Source organism: Stigmatopora nigra, chromosome 6 (assembly GCF_051989575.1).
Source record: "Stigmatopora nigra isolate UIUO_SnigA chromosome 6, RoL_Snig_1.1, whole genome shotgun sequence".
In the NCBI taxonomy this organism is placed as follows: domain Eukaryota; kingdom Metazoa; phylum Chordata; class Actinopteri; order Syngnathiformes; family Syngnathidae; genus Stigmatopora; species Stigmatopora nigra.
Genome location: NC_135513.1, coordinates 1,681,500 through 1,702,828, shown reverse-complemented (window position 1 = coordinate 1,702,828; position 21,329 = coordinate 1,681,500). Strand labels below are relative to the sequence as shown.

General features: G+C 38.4%; 1 protein-coding gene across 1 annotated transcript in view; it reads left to right on the top strand.

Moving 5' to 3' along the window:
* Positions 1–20,281, top strand: part of LOC144197627 (lysine-specific demethylase 2A-like) — a 113,929-nt gene extending 93,648 nt beyond the window's left edge. The window contains 9 exon segments of the mRNA XM_077718118.1: positions 3,297–3,380; positions 6,372–6,477; positions 12,241–12,771; positions 13,112–13,274; positions 14,710–14,952; positions 15,030–15,193; positions 16,914–17,060; positions 17,146–17,364; positions 19,870–20,281. Of these exon segments, the coding sequence (XP_077574244.1) occupies positions 3,297–3,380; positions 6,372–6,477; positions 12,241–12,771; positions 13,112–13,274; positions 14,710–14,952; positions 15,030–15,193; positions 16,914–17,060; positions 17,146–17,364; positions 19,870–20,051 (1,839 nt within the window). The 3' untranslated portion in view covers positions 20,052–20,281.
* The last annotated feature ends 1,048 nt before the right edge of the window (positions 20,282–21,329 follow it).

Below are 21,329 nucleotides of genomic sequence, written 5' to 3'. Positions count from 1 at the left end.
GAGAGAGAGAGAGAGAGAGAGATGAGAGAGAGAGAGAGAGGAGAGAGAGAGAGAGAGAGAGAGAGAGAGAGAGAGAGAGAGAGAGAGAGAGAGAGAGAGAGATGAGAGAGGAGAGAGAGATGAGAGAAGAGGAGAGAGAGAGAGAGAGAGAGAGAGAGAGAGAGAGAGGAGAGCGAGAGATTTATTTAACACCAAATTAAATTTGTATATATTAAATAATTAAATGCATCTGAAACAAATGATTATAACAATATATTAAAACTATATTAGCAAGCTCTGAAAGTATTGGATATAAAACCAAAAACGTAACAATCACTCTCGGATATTATAAAAACCCCACAAATGCCTGAACTTGAACAAAACTATTAAATATGCTGATGCATCTTAGTTTACAAAAATTTCCACCACAAAGCTCCTCACTGCAAGAACTTGAAAAATAAAATTCCAACAGATCAACAAGGAAGGGTTGGCTCAAGAGGTGACTGTGTAGTTCCCTTCAGAAAGAGTGCATTAAACCAAAGCACCTCTCTGCTCGTGCTTCACATACATGGAACCTAATACCAATTATCATATGTGAACTCCCGTCTCTGAACATCTTTGCCAATTGTTACGACTCCCCCTGGGGTATGATATACCATGGAGTCGCAACTACCACAGCAGAAGGGTCTCGGTCAAGGAGGAGTCAGACAAACAATGCAAGTAGCCTTCAGTGATTTTATATTTACAACAAAGTCCACCCAAAACCTGGACTACGGGATAACATAGGGGAGAGCAAAATATATTAAAAGTGGAACCTCAAATAAACATGTAAAAAACACCCTCCCAGACAGGTGTTCAAATAAACGCCCACAAAATACAGAAATAAGGCCACTATCAGAACTGATGTAATCAAAGTCGAGACAGGGGAATAACTACGTGTCTAAATTCAACAAACTATATGTATACCCCGGGGAGTCTAAACTTATCTCAAGTCCCCCTATGCAACCCAAAATCATTAACTTTGCCAACATAAATACTAAATATAACAAAGAGTACCGTACTCACATTACCAGGTGAAGCTGGGGCAATCAAACTTTACTAGCACTAAAGAAAGGACTCCACTGCCTCAGCATTTTCAATCACAGGCAGCCAAGGGATTCAAAGTCAAGAATCAAGCAAGGGTCAAGAAATCAAGCCAGAATCAAGGAAGAATCAAGAGATCAAGACAAGGGAGGAACTGACAAATAAAAAGGGTTTTAAATAAGGACAGGAAGTGAATCTTTATTGGAGAGCGATGATGGGGAAGTAGTCACGACTGTGTTGGCCTGGGAAGGGCTTTGTCACAGGGGTGGAGCCACAGCTCCATGTACCTGTAAATGAAAAGAAACCACACAGCCTACTACATAGTGTGTGTTCAGGCTGACAGCCGTAACACCAATCATCTCAAAGCCTGGATGCTGGATGAACAACATTGTGATCACAATGCTGCCTAGACCTGTACTACTTGTGTATGTCTCATTGTTTGTTTGTATGTATGTGTGTGTGCATGCGTGCGTGTGAGTATCCTGTGGGTCAGTTTTTCTGCCAATGAAACTGGCACTTTTCATGGAGTTAATGGGACAATAAAGTAGGAGGATTATCTTAAAATTATTCAAGAAAACCTAGAGTCATCAGCCCAAAGGTTGGGTCTTGGGCACAGTTTGGTGTTCCAACAGGACAATGACCCCAACCATACATAAAAAGTGGTAACGTACTCGGGCGAGAATTAAGGTTTTAGAATGGCCTTCTGTTACGACTCCCCCTGGGGTATGATATACCAGGGAGTCGCAACTATCACAACAGACAGGTTCGGTCAAAGATGAGTTCGGACACTAATTGCAAGTAGCCTTCAGTTATTTTTAATTACAATAAAGTCAATAAAACAGACTACGGGATAACATAGGGGAAGCACGAGATATTAAAGTGGCACCCTCAAATAAACACGGTAAAACCCCCTCCCAGACAGGTGTTCAAATGAACACCCACAAAATACAGGAAATAAGACCGAAGGATGCCACTGTTAAACTGATGTAATATAATCTAGACAGGGGAATAACTGTGTCTAAATGCACAAACTATATGTATACCCATGGTGTCTAAACTTATCTCAAGTCCCCCTATGCAACCCAAAATCATTAACAACACATACAAAATATAACAGGGAGTAACATACTCACAAGCCTGCAACTCAGCAAGGCATCAATGGTAAGGGCAAAGGCAAGGGCAAGGGCGAACTGACAACTGAAAAGGCTTTAAATAAGGGCAGGAGGGATGATTGGGGAATTAATTACAGCTGTGTTGGCCTGGGCAGGGCTCTGTCACAGGGGTGGAGCCACCGCTGCAGATACCTGTAAAGAAAAGAAAGCACACACCTCCTACATAGTGTGTGTCCAGGCTGCCAGCCGTAACACCTTCCCAAAGTCTTGACTTAAAGCCCAATGTGAACATGTGGACAATGCTGGAGAAACAAGTCCATGTCACAAAGCAAACAAGTTAGACTGAAATACACAAATTCTGTCAAGAGGAGTGGTAAAAGAGTCAACCAGGAACTTGCCAGAAGCTTGTGGATGGATACCAAAAGCTCGTAATAGAAGTAAAAATGGCCAAGATACATGTAACCAAATATTAGCTTTGCTGTATATATATTTCAGACCTAGCTGATTGGTCCCATTTTCAGTTTACCCATAATAAAGTCATACATGAATTAAACTTATGTGTTAAAAAAAGTATCTTTATCGCTCATAAATATAACTGAAAACTCACGACGGCCGTGACATTATGTTCCTTACAAGCTTGCATTATTACTATTTTACAGTATTTTTGCTCCAAATATCAGCTATTGGCCTCCTAACTACTGATAATCAGTATGGCTCTTGAAAACCAATATTAGTGATTCTCTAGTATTAACATGGTATTTCTTTTATGAGTCTAATAATAGGTCTGCAAATCTCAAAGATAGTCTTACAGGCTTGTTATGTCGCTCATATTAAGCCAGTTCTACTAATTTAAAGCATTACTGCTTTGTTATTGGCATATATTAAGATCAAAACTAGATATATATGACTCATGTTAATATTTTTTCCATCCTGAATGGATGGATTATTTTAAGAAGCCATACCAAAAAATGTCTTGTTCAATTGGCAGATTTTTTTATTTCTTGTAAGTAAATCTTATTTAAATTCATTTTTTCCTTTTTTAGAATCAACTTTTTTGCAGTCTTCATATTTTGAATGCTGAGACACAAATCAGGTATCTTATTTCTTTTACATTCATTTTAGGTTCTGGGTGAAGGAATTATCAACCAAGATCTTCCAAGCTGTTGGGAATGTCCAAAATGTGTCCAAGGAATCTCTGACTCCGAGGTAACCATCCGATAAAAAAAGTTATATGCACATATTTCATTTTGAGTCTACAGTATCTCTCAAAAGAGATTACACCACTCTCATTCTTGCATTTTTTTATGATATCTGTTCATGGGATAGCAATGAAGGACTAACACTGATACAATATAAAATACAGTCAAACCTCTCCCGAAATTTTCAGATTATAAAAGTTTTTTATATGCAAATGAATGACTACAATAATCCAAGTTACGAAATTCCCCCAAACATCAGTACATTTACCATACCTATTATTTTATTTGGAAATTGACGCATATGCATTGTTCTTACTTTACAATCTCGTTACACTATACTGGTCTTTTATTGGTTGTCTCACAACAACCAATATCTATGTTTCAAGATTATTTTATGTACTTTTGACGGCGATTCATCATCACAGAGTTCTGACGTTGTTTTTTTGTTAAGTTTGGATAAAGCAGCTTCTTCCATTTTTATCATCATGCCTAACAAAGAAAATTACCAGTGCAAATAAAAGGAAGGGGTCGGCGAGGAGGACATTAGTCGAAGAACACAAAAACTAACTCAATGGAGAAGCTGAAGGAACCAAACAAAATGCAACACTTGGCAATACGGGGGGAATTTAAGAAGGCGGACAAGGAGGAAGCAGCCAGCATTCCGACAGCAAAAATCAATGCTCGAGAAATTTCACGAAATTTGTGTCTTTGTAGAAAACAAAAACATCCAGAAATTGTTCACGAGTCGTGCAATCGCCCACTTTGACGATGTTTGTCTCTTGTTTTATAGAAACATTATTGAAAGTCAAAGGCAATTGTCTTTGGATAGTTATTTTTCAAAACGCTCGTCAACTCGCCCTGGAGAATTCCCTCCCTTCCCTACCGATAACTTCCTTTTGTTGGATTGGATTGGATCACTTTGTTCATCCCATATTCGGGAAATTTCATTGTCACTGTAGCAAGAGGGTGAGAATTCAGATACAGGAAAGGCATAGTTACACATAGTTACAAGTTAGACAATACAGGCGCAAAGACTGCAGAACAACAAAGCACAAAGTACAAAGCAAAGCAAAGAATATGGGAAATCATTAAGAAATACTAAAATGCAATAAAAAAAGACAGAAAAACAGCAAAATATTAAAACGAGCAAGAGCGGACTAAGCTACCGCTACTGGCTGCCACTTGAGCTGTGCCATCTTGGTTGCAGTAGCAAAAACGGATACAGGCACAAGAAAAGAGATTATAGAGTTGGAAAAAACTGGAACCACACGCAGGAGGTCTTCCGCAAGATGGGGAACTTCTGCAGACTGTGACCGAGGTTGAAAATCACTCCTCCAAGCTTATCCACACAGTCCCTCAGTAGTCTAGAGCTGAAGAATCAACAGTAGCAGAGTACAACTCCTCGACTCCGTTTTCGGCCTGGTAAGCGCTGACAGCTCTTCCATATTATAGGGTAGGATCTCACTTTCCCCATAATAAAAGATGGAATGGTTGGTCTGAAGCGTTGCTTCTTCTCCCGGCACTTTTGTCCATTTCTGGATTTCCTCCGACATTGAGGTGGCGCTCCTCTGCTGTGTATTGTTCACTGCCAGTCCCATGTCTAAGACAGCGTGGGCTTGGCTGAATTGTTCCAAAAAAGAAGTAGCAGAAAGAAGCCGGGCTAAGATAACAAAGAACGTTGTATAAACATTAAAACAAAGTAAAGTAAAAAGGAATGTACAAACAAATATTAAAATGTATAATAAGAAATATTAAAATGTATAATGAGAAATATTAAAATGTACAATGAGAAATATTAAAATGTATAATGAGAAATATTAAAATGTATAATAAGAAATATTAAAATGTGTAACAAGAAATCTTAAAATGTGTAACAAGAAATATTAAAATGTGTAACAAGAAATATTAAAATGTATAACAAGAAATATTAAAATGTATAAGAAATATTAAAATGTATAAGAAATATTAAAATGTATAGGAAATATTAAAATGTAATTAAAAAAGATAGAAATGCTGTAAAAAATGCCCAAAAAAGAAGATAGATTATTATTTAAGGCATTAGTAGGCCATATGAAGAAATACAAATACGTTTTAGCTTTATTCAAGTGAATGGGAGGCCATCAAGGTGTTGGGACATCCCCATTAGGAATCAAAATTAAGTATTTTATTTATTTATTTAAGTGAACTTGTTTTTTTCTTGTACAGTGTACCCTCGCTACTTCGCGGCTCAGCTACCGCGGACTCAGAGCTTCGCTGATTTTTTGGGGAAAAAAATACAAATACTTCATTGAGACAACATATTTTCCTGTTTTTTTTTGTGTTATAACATGAATTTCACTCTCTCTACCCGTATTCTATATGGTGTACTGTATACAGGGGGGTAAAAAAATTGAATTAAATTCAAATTAAATATTTTTAAAAAGGATTCCCTACTTCGCGGAAATTCACTTATCGCGGGTGGTCCCGGTCCCCATTAACCGCGATGACTGAGGGAACACTGTATTTTAGATGTTTTTTTCGTATCTTGGAACCAATGGTTTCCCATTAAACCTTTTCTTAACTTTCATAATTTATATGAAGCATTCATAAGTAGAAGTACCACTGTAAACATTTTAGAAAGGGAAATTCAAAACCATAAAAATAAAAACTGGTATCCTGTGTAAGCACAATCATTTTAACTTTCAGCAAGCAGGACGTTTTCGGCTGTCAAACTGGCACCACTTCTAAAACACAGACTGACAAAATGGCTGCCAGGAGGGTCCAACTGTCTCGCACATTGTTACTTGCTAAAATTCCAACAACCATCAATTCCCCAATTACCTTCCTTTCACATTATTACGCTACCATTCAATTGGTCTGAGCTCAATTATTGTTAAAGATATGACATTATGTAAGTTTGCATTATTTTAGTTTTTCACACTCCTTTTTTTATGTTTCCATTTTGAGTCATCATAGCATATAAATGTATAGGTCTTCATTTGTTTTTACCCAATTTCAGAAGCGGAAATGTTCCTCCCTGCTGGATTCCCGCATGGCTAAGATATTTCGACACAAGAGACATAGTCGCGATGGGAATGACTCCAGTGATGATGAGGAGGATGAAGGTTTGTTGTACGACATTCACAAAGTGAAAAACTTAATTTATTTGGCAGTTGTGACACTGAGGATCTTGTGGAAAAACTCCCCACTAGACCTGAGCATTTTCTGGCCCGCGACCGTGGTTTTACAGGCCCGCGAAGTTTCTTGAAATTTCAAAAACAAAAAAAAATACAGTATTTTAAAATTAAAAAACCTTGGCTTTAACTGGCCCATGGGAATTTGCTTGGAAGCAAGAAATTATACCTTCCTTTAAAATGTTGGGGTAGTACATGGATTAAAACTACAGTGATTTTATCTTGAAGCAAATCGTCTTTATGTGTATCATATATGAACAGGTACTCTGTCCGAGTCCATGGGATTAGCATGAAGTTGAGAAGCATGGTGTCATGGTTCTGCTTCCTACTCCACTACAGGGGATGATTTTATTTTGAAACTAATCGTCTTTGTGTGCATCATATACGACGAACGTACTCTGTCCGAGTCCATGTGATTAGCATAAAGTCGAGAAGCATGCTGTCATGATTCTGCTTCCAACTCCACTAATGGGGATGATTTTATTTTGAAGCCAATCATCTTTGTGTGCATCATATACGAACAGGTACTCTGTTCGAGTCCATGTGATTAGCATAAAATCCAGAAGCATGCTGTCATGATTCTGCTTCCTACTCCACTACTGGGGATATTTCCCCGCACCCCACTGCCTTTCCACCTATTAGATAGCTAAATACCCCCAATCACCACCACCTGCACATTGTTTCCAACTGCTCTGCTGTGGTTGCCGTAATGACAACATAATTTTATAGAGCTTTCACAGCCGTTATCAAATGATGACTTGACATTTTGGGTCAAATCAGTTAAAATTACTAAACTCGCTGATACAGCAAACGAACTTTCCGAGAAGTTGTGCAATGCATTTTCTACTAATACTTAGTACCTCCCCAGTATACGTGACAAAAACCACAAAAACATGTTATTCATGTCGGACAACTTGCTTGAATCTCCTTTTGTAGTTTCAACTACAAACACAATTGATTAGCAAGATTTATCATTTGAAATATTCAAACAGAGGGGAGGCGATGGAGCGAGTGGTTAGTGCCTCAACCTCACAGCGCTGGGGTCCTGGGTTCAAGTCCAGGTCGGTCCACCTTTGTAGAGTTTGCATGTTCCCCCAGGCGTGGGTTTCCTCCGGGTACCCTGGTTTTCTCCCACATTCCAAAAAACATGCATGGTAGCCTGATTGAACACCCACTGTGCATGGGTGTCGGTCTCCTTGTTCCCTGCACAAGCGGGACAAATTTCAATACTCTCAAAAGTTCACATCACGTTTATATCAAGTGTATCATATTATATCAGCTTGTCCCTTCATCAATTAGATTTTTCAAGTCAAGTTCTTGTGGGATTTTGATGTTCAATCGGTTGTTCATGATAGCAATGATCATTATGCCAGAGGATTATTGTGCCCATGTCTGAACGGTATTCAGCCATCTTCAGTCCCTTTCTTCAACCACCCACCGGTTATCAGGACGATGTCATCTCGAGGGATTCTTTGTGATTGCGGACTTTATCGCTGAAACAAGTTGGCGACTTTAGAGCATCCGATGTAGATGAAGAGTGCCCGTTTCACTCCTTATCCATTGCTAGCCTCTAAACTGTCATCACCTCTTGTCGCTCCCTGATGCTCGTACGATGCCCCCAGAAATGTCTCGTCCTGCAGCAATGTTCCTCTGGGATGGCTTGTCCTGTAGCATTGTTCCTCTGGGATGGCGTGTCCCACAGGATTGCCCCTCTGGGATAGTTTATCCTACAGGAATGCTCCTCTGGGATGGCTCGTCCCGCATGAATGCTCCTTCCTACAGTATACCTATATCTCCTGCTAAATGTGGGCTATTACAATCATGAATAAACTTATCTGTGACTTGTAATGTTTGATAATGCACAAACACTAACATTGGACTTAATTTTGTCATCAATTAAACGTGTGTTGGTTAAACTATAATCAATGTTCACCTAAATTTTTAACTATGGTATGACTAACAGGGTGCTTTGCAAAGTCAAATGATTAACTGTGTGCCTTACATTAACTGCTCACTTGATCTACAAAGCAACCATGATGCTGACTGGTTGCAAACACCAATTTTCATCTGTTAGTACGGGCCTGAGAGCTGCTGTCGTCGTCCTCAAATCATCTAAATTCAGGAAGAGGTCAGGCTGTTCAATCTCTAATTGTGCTAACTGTTCCTCTGCCACCTTATTGACAGCGAATGCAGTCATCTGTTCCCCGAAAGTTTTCAGTAATACATTGTTAACGGGTACAATGCATCAAAATAACAAACATATCACTGTCAAAACTATTATAACAATTATTCCCATCCGTCCTTGTCAATCTAGCGCCTCAATAACCAATTTTAAAGTTAGGCAATCAAATGACCATGCGTCACACGCTTAGTCCTCCCTCAAATCTCTACTTAACTCACAAATCCTAGACATTGCGACATTGAACGATCACCCTTAGCAGTTTTACACACAATGTTCAAGCTTAAACGTGTCAACCTGATTCCAAAAAGGGCTAAGTGGGTGCAGGTTTTCGTTCCAATACACCAAGATGACACCTTTTCCCAATCTGTTCTCTTACAACTATAATCAGTTGATTGCATTCAGGTGCTGCTTCTTCCTGCAGACCTTTTCAGTGGCATAACTTTCTGCTCAGTTTCAGTGGGGAGGAAAGCCTTCATCCACGTGGTCCTTTCTGGAATCAGTTTGAAACCTGTACTCTAGATCAGTGTATCCCAACCTTTTTTGAGCCGTGGCACACTTTTTGCATTGAAAAAAATCTCAAGGGACACCATCTGAAAATCTTTGTCGCCTATATTTATAATAGTTATTCTCATCGAAGTTTTATCAGCAGAAATCGCATCCAAAATTATTCCAAAATCTAATTTTTCACAATGACCTAATGTCACGAAAATTTGGCCTGTGGACCCTGAACAACTTCCGGTTTGAGTGATGCAAATAACCAAGTAAAGTTATTGATCGCATCATTTTATGATTTTTCTCCAAATATTACTTAAATCTCCTAATATTACCCAAAAAATGTGCTCACACAGACTTCACGCCGGCAAAAGTTGATGCCCTAAAAACCAGACAACTTCCGTTTCGACTAAGAGAAAGAGCAAAAAATTACTGTTTGACAACTTGAATCTAATAATAGTATAATCTACAATTTAACGTCCATCATATTTTGATTTGAACCTTGTAATAGTTCCATTTTAATCTCCTTATATTCATATGAATTTTTCTCTCTCAATATCACATTGTATGACTTCTTGCAATTTCCCACGGCACACCTGACCATTGCTCACGGCACACCAGTGTGCCCCGGCACAGTGGTTGGGAAACACTGCTCTAGATTGTGCACACCTGAGATTAATATCATAAGCAATGAAACTGGTGCGACAAGCAACACTTCATGCACAAACCTTTCTCATCTTTCTGCCATAGTCTACGCTCACTTAACCGTGTATTTTCCTCTACCAACAAAATGACATGCACGTTCGCACAATTCATATTTTCCAATTTTATTTCTTGTGAGTCATACTACAAATTTAAAAGTCAAAATACATACATGTAACTGCGTGCCTTTTCAATATTTTTTGAAATTTCACCACTTTTAAATTGGAAAAAAATGAATATTTTTTTTAAAGATTCTCATGCTGTTGTCAATTAATGAGGATGCATTCCAGAAGAGTCTACAGCAAAAAAATGAAGATTATAGCAGTTCTAGATGTAGTTACTCAGTTCTGTCACTAGCGGTTTCCATATTTTAGCTCACAGGTTAGCAAAGAGCTAGATGCACTCATCAAAAGAACCTCATGTGGCTCCCGAGCCATAGGTTCCATACTCCTGTTCTAAACTAACATCTTGAATTTTTTTTTTTTAATCTATAATCCTTATAAAGCGTGATTCACGGGTGCGTGTGTGCATGCGTGTGCGCGTGTGTGCATGTACATATGTTCAGATTCTCTCGCTGTTTGTCCAAACCCCTGCATCGTATAGAGTTGACATTCCGGTGGCCAGAAATGGCTGTTGGATCCAAACTGTGCATCGTACAGAGTTTAATTTTTTTTATGGTGGCCAGAAACGGCTGTTGAATCCTAACTGACGAGTGATTGACTTTCGTTACCTTCTGTAAGTGTGTAAACTCAAGCTTTGAGCCTTTTCAAGTATTATCGATGACTATGCCTGATCTGAAATATGTTAGCCTTCTGCTCTCTTGAGCTATTGAAGATATTAGCTGTTATTAATAATAATAATCATAATAATAAATTAATAAATGGAACATGTTATTGAAAAAGTAAAGGGTGATACTAGGTAATTACCTATCTGTACATTTGGTGTCAATACGTCCATCAGCTTGGAAGCTATTGAACAAAATAGGTGCTGATAAGATTAATAAATTAATAATTATTAAATGGTCCTTAAACAGAAGGCAAATACCTATCTTTTCTGTAAAATTGGAGCAATACATGAAATTGCTTGGGAGCTATTGGAGATATTAGGTGCTAATAACAATCATAAATTAATGATAAATAAGTGGTGTGTTATTGAAAAACTAAAAGGTGTTCATTAAACAGAAGGTAATTACCTATCTTGAAGATATTAGGTGCTAATAAAAAATAATATTTAATAAATGGAATGTATTATTGAAAAACCAAAAGGTAATTTAATAATAATGTGATGACCTATCTTTTCTGTCAGTATGGTGTCAATCTGTCAATTGGCTTGGGAGTTATTGAAGATATTAGGTGCTAATAACAATGATAAATTAATAATTAATAAATGGAATGTCTTATTGAAAAACCAAAAAGTGTTCCCTAAACAGAAGCTAAATACCGATCTTTTCTGTAAATTTTGTGCAAATATGTCGAATTGCTTTGGAATTATTTAAGATATTATGTGCTAAAAACAGCAAGAAATTAATAATTAATAAATCGAGTGGGTTGTTGAAAAACTAAAAAGTGTTCGTTAAACATGAGGCAATTACCTATCTTCTGTAAATTTTGCGTCAATCTGTCAAATGGCTTGGGAGCTATTGAACAAAATCTGTGCTAATAACAATAATACATTAATCTATAATCCTTAAAATGATTTAATGGGTGTGTGAGTGTGTGAATGTTAAGATTCTTTCGCGACTGCATCCAAATCGTGCAATGTAGAGAGTTGAATTTTTTATGATGGTCAGAAACGACTCGGATCCTAATTGACGCGATTGTATTTCTTCTCCTTCTCTAAGTGTGTAAACGCAATATTTTATTTGTTAAACAATCAGTTTTCAAAAGAGATTTTTTTTAATAACGCGACATTTGTCTTTTGGTTCTAGACAAGATGAATGTGCATGTGGAACTTATGGGGTTCGATGAATGCGCATATGAAACTGGTGGCGTTCGGTAGCTCCAACAAGGTTAAGAACCATGGGTTTAGAGGCTGTTATTTCTTCAAAAAGAGGTTCTAATAAATATTCTTGTCATTTTCTAAGTGCCCAAATTCATGCAGCTGCTTACTTTTGATTTACTAATAATTGCACACTTTCTCTAAATCCTATAAATGTGATTTCACTTTTCAAATAATGGAAATTGCTGACCCAAACAACCAATTATTTATAAAGGAAAATCTTGTAAATGATCAGGAGTGCCCACATTTTTTCATGACTGTATTGTTTTTACTTTTCAATATCAACTGGGCAACTTTTTTCATTTTAATTGTCTCTGCAGACACACAGCGAAAAAGGCTAAGGACGCAACGAGGAGGATGCCATTCCTCGAAGAGAGGATTTCGTACCAACAGAAGAGGACCACTCAAAGGAGGATCAACTCAAAGAAGTAGCAAGGAAGGTCCTGTAACCAGTACTGTCTCTTTCCTCAAGATCAGATCTGGTAGGAGAGGAGTGAGATTAAGGGGTGGTTCAAGGATGCAGCAAAGATGTGCTTCTACAGAGGATTCTGGTGATGGGGATGAAATCGACGAAGATGGCGAAAGTGTAATGAGAGACCAAGATCAATATCTTGATGAAAGTAGTCGTAGGCCTAGAACCGATGATGAGGAAGATGAGTGTGAAAAAGAAGAATTTGACCCAGAAGGAGAGGACATGTACCTAGAATATGAAGAAGACCAGGAAGGACCCTGGGATTCTGATGAAGAACCTCCAGTACTCCTGATGTCTGATCTTAGTGATGACATACTTTCCGGTTCCTATCTGACTGTGACTCTTCAACGTCCCACCAAGACCACAGATAAACAATCTGGTAAGTACATTGTGTGTGTTGTGCATGGTTCGATCTCAATGGGACTGGGCCAGCATTCTCCTCCTACCGTCTTTCCGGGCGGGCTCCCTACTGTTGCCTCTGCCCTTCTCGTTCGGCTGGTGGGGTGGGGGGTTGAAGTTCATTTTGTTGGATGTGTGGTATTGTAATTAATTTGGAATGTCATCTAAAAGAGTTGGACAAATAAAATTACTAAAGGAAAACACATGAACACCTTGTTAAAGTGTTATATTTCATATAACATCTGTTACTTTTTCTCTCATGAAACCTTTTCTACGCTTTTTGAATTTATTCAAAACTAATGTTTTTTTTTCCTTCATAGTTTTTATTGTTCCAAAAATGGAAGCTGCCATGGGTCTTAGGACTCCCCCAATAAATGCATGTGTTAGCTCAAGCTTCAACCGGAACAACACTTTTTCCAAACCTTTGCGGTTCAAGAGCAGCAACACCACACAGGATGGCCAAATCCCATATTGCACTGTAAGGTTGGTGTTTCACATTTTAGTTTATTGAGCACAACTTGGAAGATAAGAAGTGCAATTAATAGATAAATATGCAATTTAAAAACATTAAATGTTTCATTAAAATGCTCTTTTTTTAATACAGTGGGACCTCGCTAGTTCGCGGTTCCACCTTTGCGGGTTCAGAGCTTCGCGGGTTTGTATGCATCAACATAGCGCCTGCATTCTGATGTAGAATAAAACACCTGAATGAACAGCATATAGCTTGGTGGTGCTTTTGTGCACGTTTATACGTTTTTTTAAGCATTTTTGAAGGTGCGCCGCTACTTCGCGGATTTTCAGTTTTCGCGGGTGGTCTCTGTCCCCTTTAACCGCGATAACCGAGTTTCCACTGTATCTATTTTAATTTGTATTTTTAATTGTTCAACATATATTTATTTCAACATGTGATAAGATTTGCGATACTTGGCTCAGAATAAAAATGATCTCACGATATGGTGATACAGAAATTATTCGTAGATGGGTTAGAAATTCATTCTACAATGTTCTACAGCAGTGATCCTCAATCACATCACAACGATAAAAGATAAAAGTAGCGAGTTCATTTATGGATGGTTGTGTGTGGGTGTGTGTGCACCTGGAAACTCTGTGACGTTTGTAAATGACGTGGAAATAGGTCCTACCTTACAACTAAATTGGGTCAGTGCAGCCAGGACCATCATGTCTCACCCAGTCTTCCCGTCACGACTGTAAATGACGTGGAAAGGCATCCTACCATACAACTAAATTTGGCCGGTGAGGGCAGTACCATCGTGAGCTGTTGTGTAAATGCATAGGTGAAGCAGTTTTGACAGATTAGGCGGATTCCTACATACCTGGGTGGGTTGTATATAGGGTGTGATTGGTTTGAAACCTTTGTGATCTGGGAATCCTGATCCTCGGCTGGAAAAGCTAACTCTTGCGACATGGAATCTCACCTCCCTGATTGGGAAGAAGCCCGAGCTATTGCGTATGGTTGAGAAGTTGATTTACAAATTAACAAATAACTAATGGTTTATCAGTACTAAAATTTGGATTTTGTGGAGAGTGGAGAAGGGGGGGGGGGACTTTTTGCACAGCAACGAGCTCGTAACATAACATAAACATATTTAAATGAACTTGGATTACGATGCAGACACTCAAAATCATATTTAATCTAACCTTACACTAAACTTAATTCTAATTTTGGGTCCTAGGTGCAGAACTCGAGTTGAGAATGGCAACAGCTCTTGATAAGAAATGTCTTCCCAAATAGAGCTATTTAAGTCATCTTGTGAAATATCTTAATATATGTTGCAATATTAGTGCAAACATCCCAAAAATTGTAATGTCCGTTTTTCCAATATCGTTCAGCCATATGATGATAGAAATATGATATAATTAGATATATTAACCACACTCTTCAAATTGTTATTTGCAGGCCAAGTCGTGGCAAGTGTGACATCCGAGGCATTATAGATCAGGCTGTAACCTCAGAGGAAAAGGAACCCTCTACTTCTTCTTTTGCTACACTGTCATCTCCATCCTTGCTGTCCCTATCATCTTTTCAAGATGTGAATGGGAGTGGAGGAGGAGAAAAGGAAGTGTGGGTGTCTGTTTTCAGATACCTAAACCGAGTTGAGCTGCTGAAATGCATGACTGTCTGTAAAGCCTGGTATAAGTGGTATGTACTAGATGCACATTTTACCTCATGTAAACCTAACTGCAAAAATTCCAAGTTATCCATCTTATTTGATACAGGAGCTTTGATAAGCATCTTTGGAGACATCTGGACATGAGTCGATTCAACCCGCTTGGTAACCAGGCCTTAACGGGTATCATAAAACATCAGCCCACGTCTTTGGACCTCTCTTGGACACCCCTGGCCAAGAGACAGCTTAACTGTCTTCTCACTAGGCTTCCAGGTTTGAACAAATATGTTTGAATATTACTATTTTTGTACAGGTTTGAGTCACGGTAGAAGTAATCTGAGCCCCACCTTCACTGGGAAATCTTTGAGAACTTCCCAGACCAAAGATGAAGCATATCCCTCTGAAGTTGGGCAGACATTTTACATGCCCAAAAAAAACATTCGAGATGATGATCAAAATGGATGTACCGTATTTTCACGACTATTCGGTGCATCGTACTTTTAGCCGCAGTGTCAACAACAAGTGCTATTTTTGTATTTTACACACACACAAAGGACGCACCGTTCTTTTAGATGCAGCCAGGCATGGCATATATGTATCATTTATTGATGAATACGAACCGTTATAGCGCTGGCTATGCTACGAAAACAGCCACAGACGCTATTTCCGGTGTGCAGTGACAGCTGGGATATGTAGTCCTTTTGTCAATACACCCTGGTTGACGGTTGGGATAACTTTGAACTAATAGTATCAATATACTACAACGGCAAACAAACAAATTTGGTGCTACATGCAAGAAATGCACGCTACACTTACACGCTAAAAACATGTTTTTAAAAAGGCAACGGAAGCAAAACTGAGTTCGGTTGTACTTTATTTTAGCCATTTTACAATTTCCTCGCATCATCATCATCACCCACAAATCCATCAAAGTCCTCTTTTTCTGTGTCCGAATTGAACAATTGTCCATCGAAAATGCTGAGTTTAATACATTCGTCGAGGCGGCCACAATCCATTCGCAAATAGTTGCTAGCGTAACCAGCCCGGCGCTGCCTGCCACCCTTCGTAAAGCTGTGTTAATGTCGATGTATATAGGCCACAATCCATTCGCAAATAGTACCTATCGTAACTTTCCCAACGGTGCTTTCCATGCTTCGTCATGCTGTGTTGATGTATATAGGCCACAATCCATTCGCAAATAGTAACTAGCTGGTAGCTAGCGTAACTTTTCCAACGGTGCTTTCCATGCTTCGTCATGCTGTGTTGATGTTGATGTATACATGCCACAATCCATTGTGTATTGACAAAAGAACTACTACATAACCCATCAGTCACTGCGCAGTACTTTGTCTACGGGAAAATAGTAGAATACATACATAAAGCGCACTGGATTATAAGGCGACCTGTCTATTTTGGAGAAAATTTAAGACTTTTATGTCCGCCCGATAGTCGTGAAAATACGGTAAGTAACCTGGCCTTTCAGTCTCTGAGCCAGCCACATAATGATAATGACTGTGCGAATGAATATTTGGCTGATAAATCCAGAGATTGAGTTATTTATTACCCTGGCTGCGTTTACACTGAGTTGGGAACAACCCGAGCAAATGTTGTAGTCCACTGCTGTATGAATTTCTCTGACTTACTACTTCCACAAGCAGCAGAGGTGAATTCTTCATATCATCAACATTGAAAAATTGATTGAATCTTTTTCCAACTCCAATGCACCATTTGTCATCTTGAGATGTTTCCAATGTATCTTGGCCTGGAAAGAAACCAAATTATGGCTCCTCTATCATATTTTTTTGATAGCGGATAACTTTTGCTTCAGTGTAGATAGCCTCTGTAGTTTGGAAAATAATGGCACCACCCATTTTCCCTAATGGGGGCTACTGTCTGTGTTATCCATGCTATGTTGAACAACCACAAGAATTAATGGCAATATAAAGATTTTTTTTTTCCGTTTCTTTTTCATATTTTTCTCTCTTACTTGAAGGTCTTCGAGAATTAAGGGTGGCTGGTCTGTCTTGGTCATGTTTGTCAGCATTGGTCTCTCCTACTCTTCCCTATCTTCGCCTTCTGGATTTGCGTTGGTGTGACGGCATTAATGATACCCAATTTAAAGAACTTGTCACTCAACATGGTGAGATGAAGCTAAATGCGTGCTTTTAAACATTTTTCACTTTTACACTTTGATAAAGTTAACAATGTTGCACTCTCGTTTCCAGCTTCACAGTCATCTCGTTGCAGACTAAAAAACATAGTGGCCCTGTACCTGTCTGGTCTAGATATAAATGAATCCACTTTAAGACTTATGCAGCATCATATGCCGCACTTGGAGAAACTGGACTTATCTCACTGCAAGAACATTAAGGATTCTTCCATAGCTTTGCTGGCAGCAGGGGGGACAAGCACTCGCAACAACCTCAAAGAAGTCATTCTTGCAGGTATTTTATCAACAGTATTTGTATTTATTCATTTAATGCTGTTTTTGACTGGATTTAAAGTCATTTTAATGCATTTTGGGTTTTTCGCCATTGACGTCCATGGCTGTCTTTTACCAGGGAAATCACTACCCTGGACTCATTTTAAACTTCCAAAGAGCGCCAGTATCTGTATTTAATCAGTAAATGTGATTTTAGCACATTATCAATATACAAAATATTTCTGAATACTCTTGTCATGGAAAGAGTATTAAGTAATATTTTTATTAAGCAGCAGCACCATATTTGAACTTGTAGTAGTTGTTTAATTGATAACTCTTTGGAGTTAAGGATACACAGAAATATATATTAATTTTAAATAATTTCCCAATATTTTAGGAAATATATATTCAAAATGATTTGCTGAAAACCCTAATTCTGATGAATCTCAATGTGTTCTATTCTAGTGTAAATTAAAGTATCTACTGTTATTACTCCTGTCATTATAGTACCCACTGTGTTCTATTCTGGTGTAAATTACAGTATCTACTGGTACAACTCCTTTCCTTGTTTGGCCGTGAATAAATGTCTTTGTTATTCTAAATGAATGTTGTTATAAGTAAATTGTTATTCAAAACAACAATTAAGATAGGAACTCATAAACAAACAAGCCTCCATTCGGGCAAAACAATTCCATATTAGGTGAACCGAGCAACACTATTTTAAAACAATTTGCGAGTATCCTCAAGGGTTGCTTCGATAGCCATATTCTTCGGAATCCAAGTAAAAACGATTTAAGAGTCCTTCCCCGAATATTCATTGTGAACTTGCAACTGGGTAAAGGGTCGAGGTTTATCCAAATCAAAACATCAACAGTGCTCGGAGCCAGCTGCCGTGGAGAGTGACCTTGGAGCTTTGTTAAAGTAAGCATTTGTCTTTGTTGCAAGCACATTAATATATACATATAATGATTAATATTTCATCTATGCATATAATGATTAATATTCCGTACATACATATAATGATTAATATTCCGTACATACATATAATGATTTTCGCGCACAGATATAATAGCATCCAGAATAACCCCAACACCCGCTGTGAAGCATAGGGGTTTAAACGTCATACTTTGGGTTCATGTATCGAGAGATTTTGAGTGAAATTCTCCTTCCATCAGCAAGGACATTGAAGATGAGATGCGGATGGGTCTTTCAGCATGACAATGATCCCAAACGCACAGACAGGGCAACAAAGGAGTGTATTTGTAAGAAACATTTGAATGTCCTGTAGTGTCTTAGCTAGTCTCCATATCTCAACCCCATAGAAAATCTCTAGAGGGAGTTGAAAGTCCGTGTTGCCCAACGACAGCCCCAAAACATCACTGTTCTAGAGGAGATCTGCATGGAGCAATGGGCCAAAATACCAGCAAGTGTGTGAAAAGCTTGTGAGGAGTTACAGAAAACGTCTGGCCTCCATTATTGCCCACAAAGGGTGCATAAAGTATTGAGATTAACTTTTGGTATTGACCAAATACTTACTAAAATATTTTCCACCACTATTTTTTTTTTAAATCAAACAATGTGATTTTCAGTTTTTTTCCACATTCCGTGTCTCATAGTTGAGGTTTACCCATGACATCAGCGGAGACCAGTGAGAACCGTAAGCATAGCCATACAACCATCAAAAGGGTCAAGGAAGCTTTCATATTCTTTACCATCACCTGCTCCAGGAGCAGCAACCTGGAGGGGTGTAGTATTAAGATCGAGCATATCACATATCATATAGGTTTTAGATTCGCTCGGTTTAATTCTTGTAAAAGTTTTTTAAATTATTAATGGTGTGACAACTTCACAATTTTTTGGTGCGAGAGGTGGGAGTCACCCAGGTTGTTTGCGAATTACTTCTTAATTACTGGGATGATGGTGGCCGAGTTGAGGCAGGCTGAGACGGGGGCTTGTTCTAGTGACAGATTGAAAATGTCTGTGAAGACTGTGCAAGTTGGTCAGCACATACCTTAAGTATTTTGCCAAGGTGGGATGGAGCTTTTTCCAAAGGTTGGTGTGGGAGATATTGGAGGTTGATCACATTGGCAAAAATGTGTCTGAGAGTTCTTTGTGTGCTTTTTATGTGGTTGGCTGGAATTATGCATTTTCTTTTTGTTTGTTGGTTGGTTTTTATTCAAAAAGTGCATGGAAAACTGTTTGAATTTGAAATGGCTCGAAGTGTCCCTTAACCTTAGAGAAGTTTCACTTTTGAAATGGAATTCGTGAAATAATTAATGTTTTCGTGATCCTTGTATAGAAAGATTTTTGTTTGTTTGTCTTTTTACTAGCATTAATATACCTGCAAATGTCACAGGTAGAATTTTCTCACTTTAAGTAATGAAACTTCAGTGTGCACTAAACCAAAGTGTTCACTCCTCCTGTTGATCAAATACTTGTTTTTTTATTATGCTATCTATGGCTAAGATAATAACCTAGAAAATTGCTGAAACAATTAATAATGGCTTCTGTCTGTGTGCAAAAACAGGTTGTCATCAGCTCAGTGATGGATGCATGCCCTACTTGAAACGCTTCCCCTCCCTAACACTTGTGGACTTGAGAGGCTGCAAGAACATCAGTATTCAAGCCTGCAATGTCTTCGTCTCTGACCTTTCACATATTTCTCTTTACTGTATGATAGAGGAGAAGGTCATTCAATGTCTCAACTAACAGGCAGTTGGTTGGTCAAAATGATAATGCCTCTCCTTAGTTTTTTATTTGAATAACTAAGATTATGCATGACTGTCTAAGAAGGAATTTTATTGTTATGATTAGCTAAAAGCGAGTACGTTTGCAAACATTTTTGAAATTAGTCAATGGTTTATTTTGAACTGTAACTCAAATTTGAATTCATAGGCATAATTTGAATAAAATAGCCTAATGTGGGTGTTGATGTGTTAGACCTTTGAGTTCATCTCCAGAAATATGGGATGCAAACCAATGTATTCTGTTTATATTTTGGCTCAGTTTGGATAGATTTGGATTCCAACAAACATGGAACTTAATGTACAATTGACATTGAATTCAGTTTCTTTGATATTGTTACTTGCCGCTGTCAGCAGCATCCGTTAATTCACATCCCTTTTTAATTTTGGTGTAGTTCTTTCCTACTTTGAGTACATTTATTTCACGGTATCTCTTCTCCCTCTAATTAATTGAGTGCCTACTTTTGTGAATTATTAGTCCTAGACCTTATATGAACAATGTGATCTTTGCCTAGGGCTAGTGTGTAATTTTTGTTTGAGAAGCAGTATAGTATCTCAGGGAAGGAACTACACCACTCTCATGTCTCCTTTTTAAATATCTTTCCATGGGACAAAACTAAAGCAATTTAAAGAATTTGCTACAATAATAATCATCATCATAATAATGTTGGTAAGAATCGGACATAGGCTTTGTCCTCATCATTGACTTGACAAAAGCTTAATTTTCATCATACCCAGAAACTGCGTATGACGAAATTGGTAGTGCTTCTAGTGCGTTTTCCGGCAAACGGCCAAAATAAGTGAAAATAATTTCAGACTCATGAATGTTAAGTAGTCAGAATAGAGCTTGGATAATTACACATTTATTTTAACTTGACCCAGAAGAGGAGTAATTCGCATGTTGGCCTCACAGCTCTGTGGTCCTAGGTTTGATCCCAGGTCGGTCTGCCTGTGTGAAGTTTTCATGTTCTCCTTGGACTTTCAGGAGCCTATCCAATCTGACTTCGGGCACCAGGTGAGGGACAACCTGGATTTGTGGCCAGCCAATCACACGACACAAGGAAATGGACAACCATTCATGGTCACACTCATCCCTGAGGGGAATTTTAAGTGTTCAACCAGCCAAGATGCATGTTTCTGGGAGGTGGGAGGAAACCAGAATACCCCACGCAAGCCCTGGGAGAAGACGCAAATGCCACAAATTGAGAATGTACCTGAAATTAAATCCTTGATCCCAAAACTG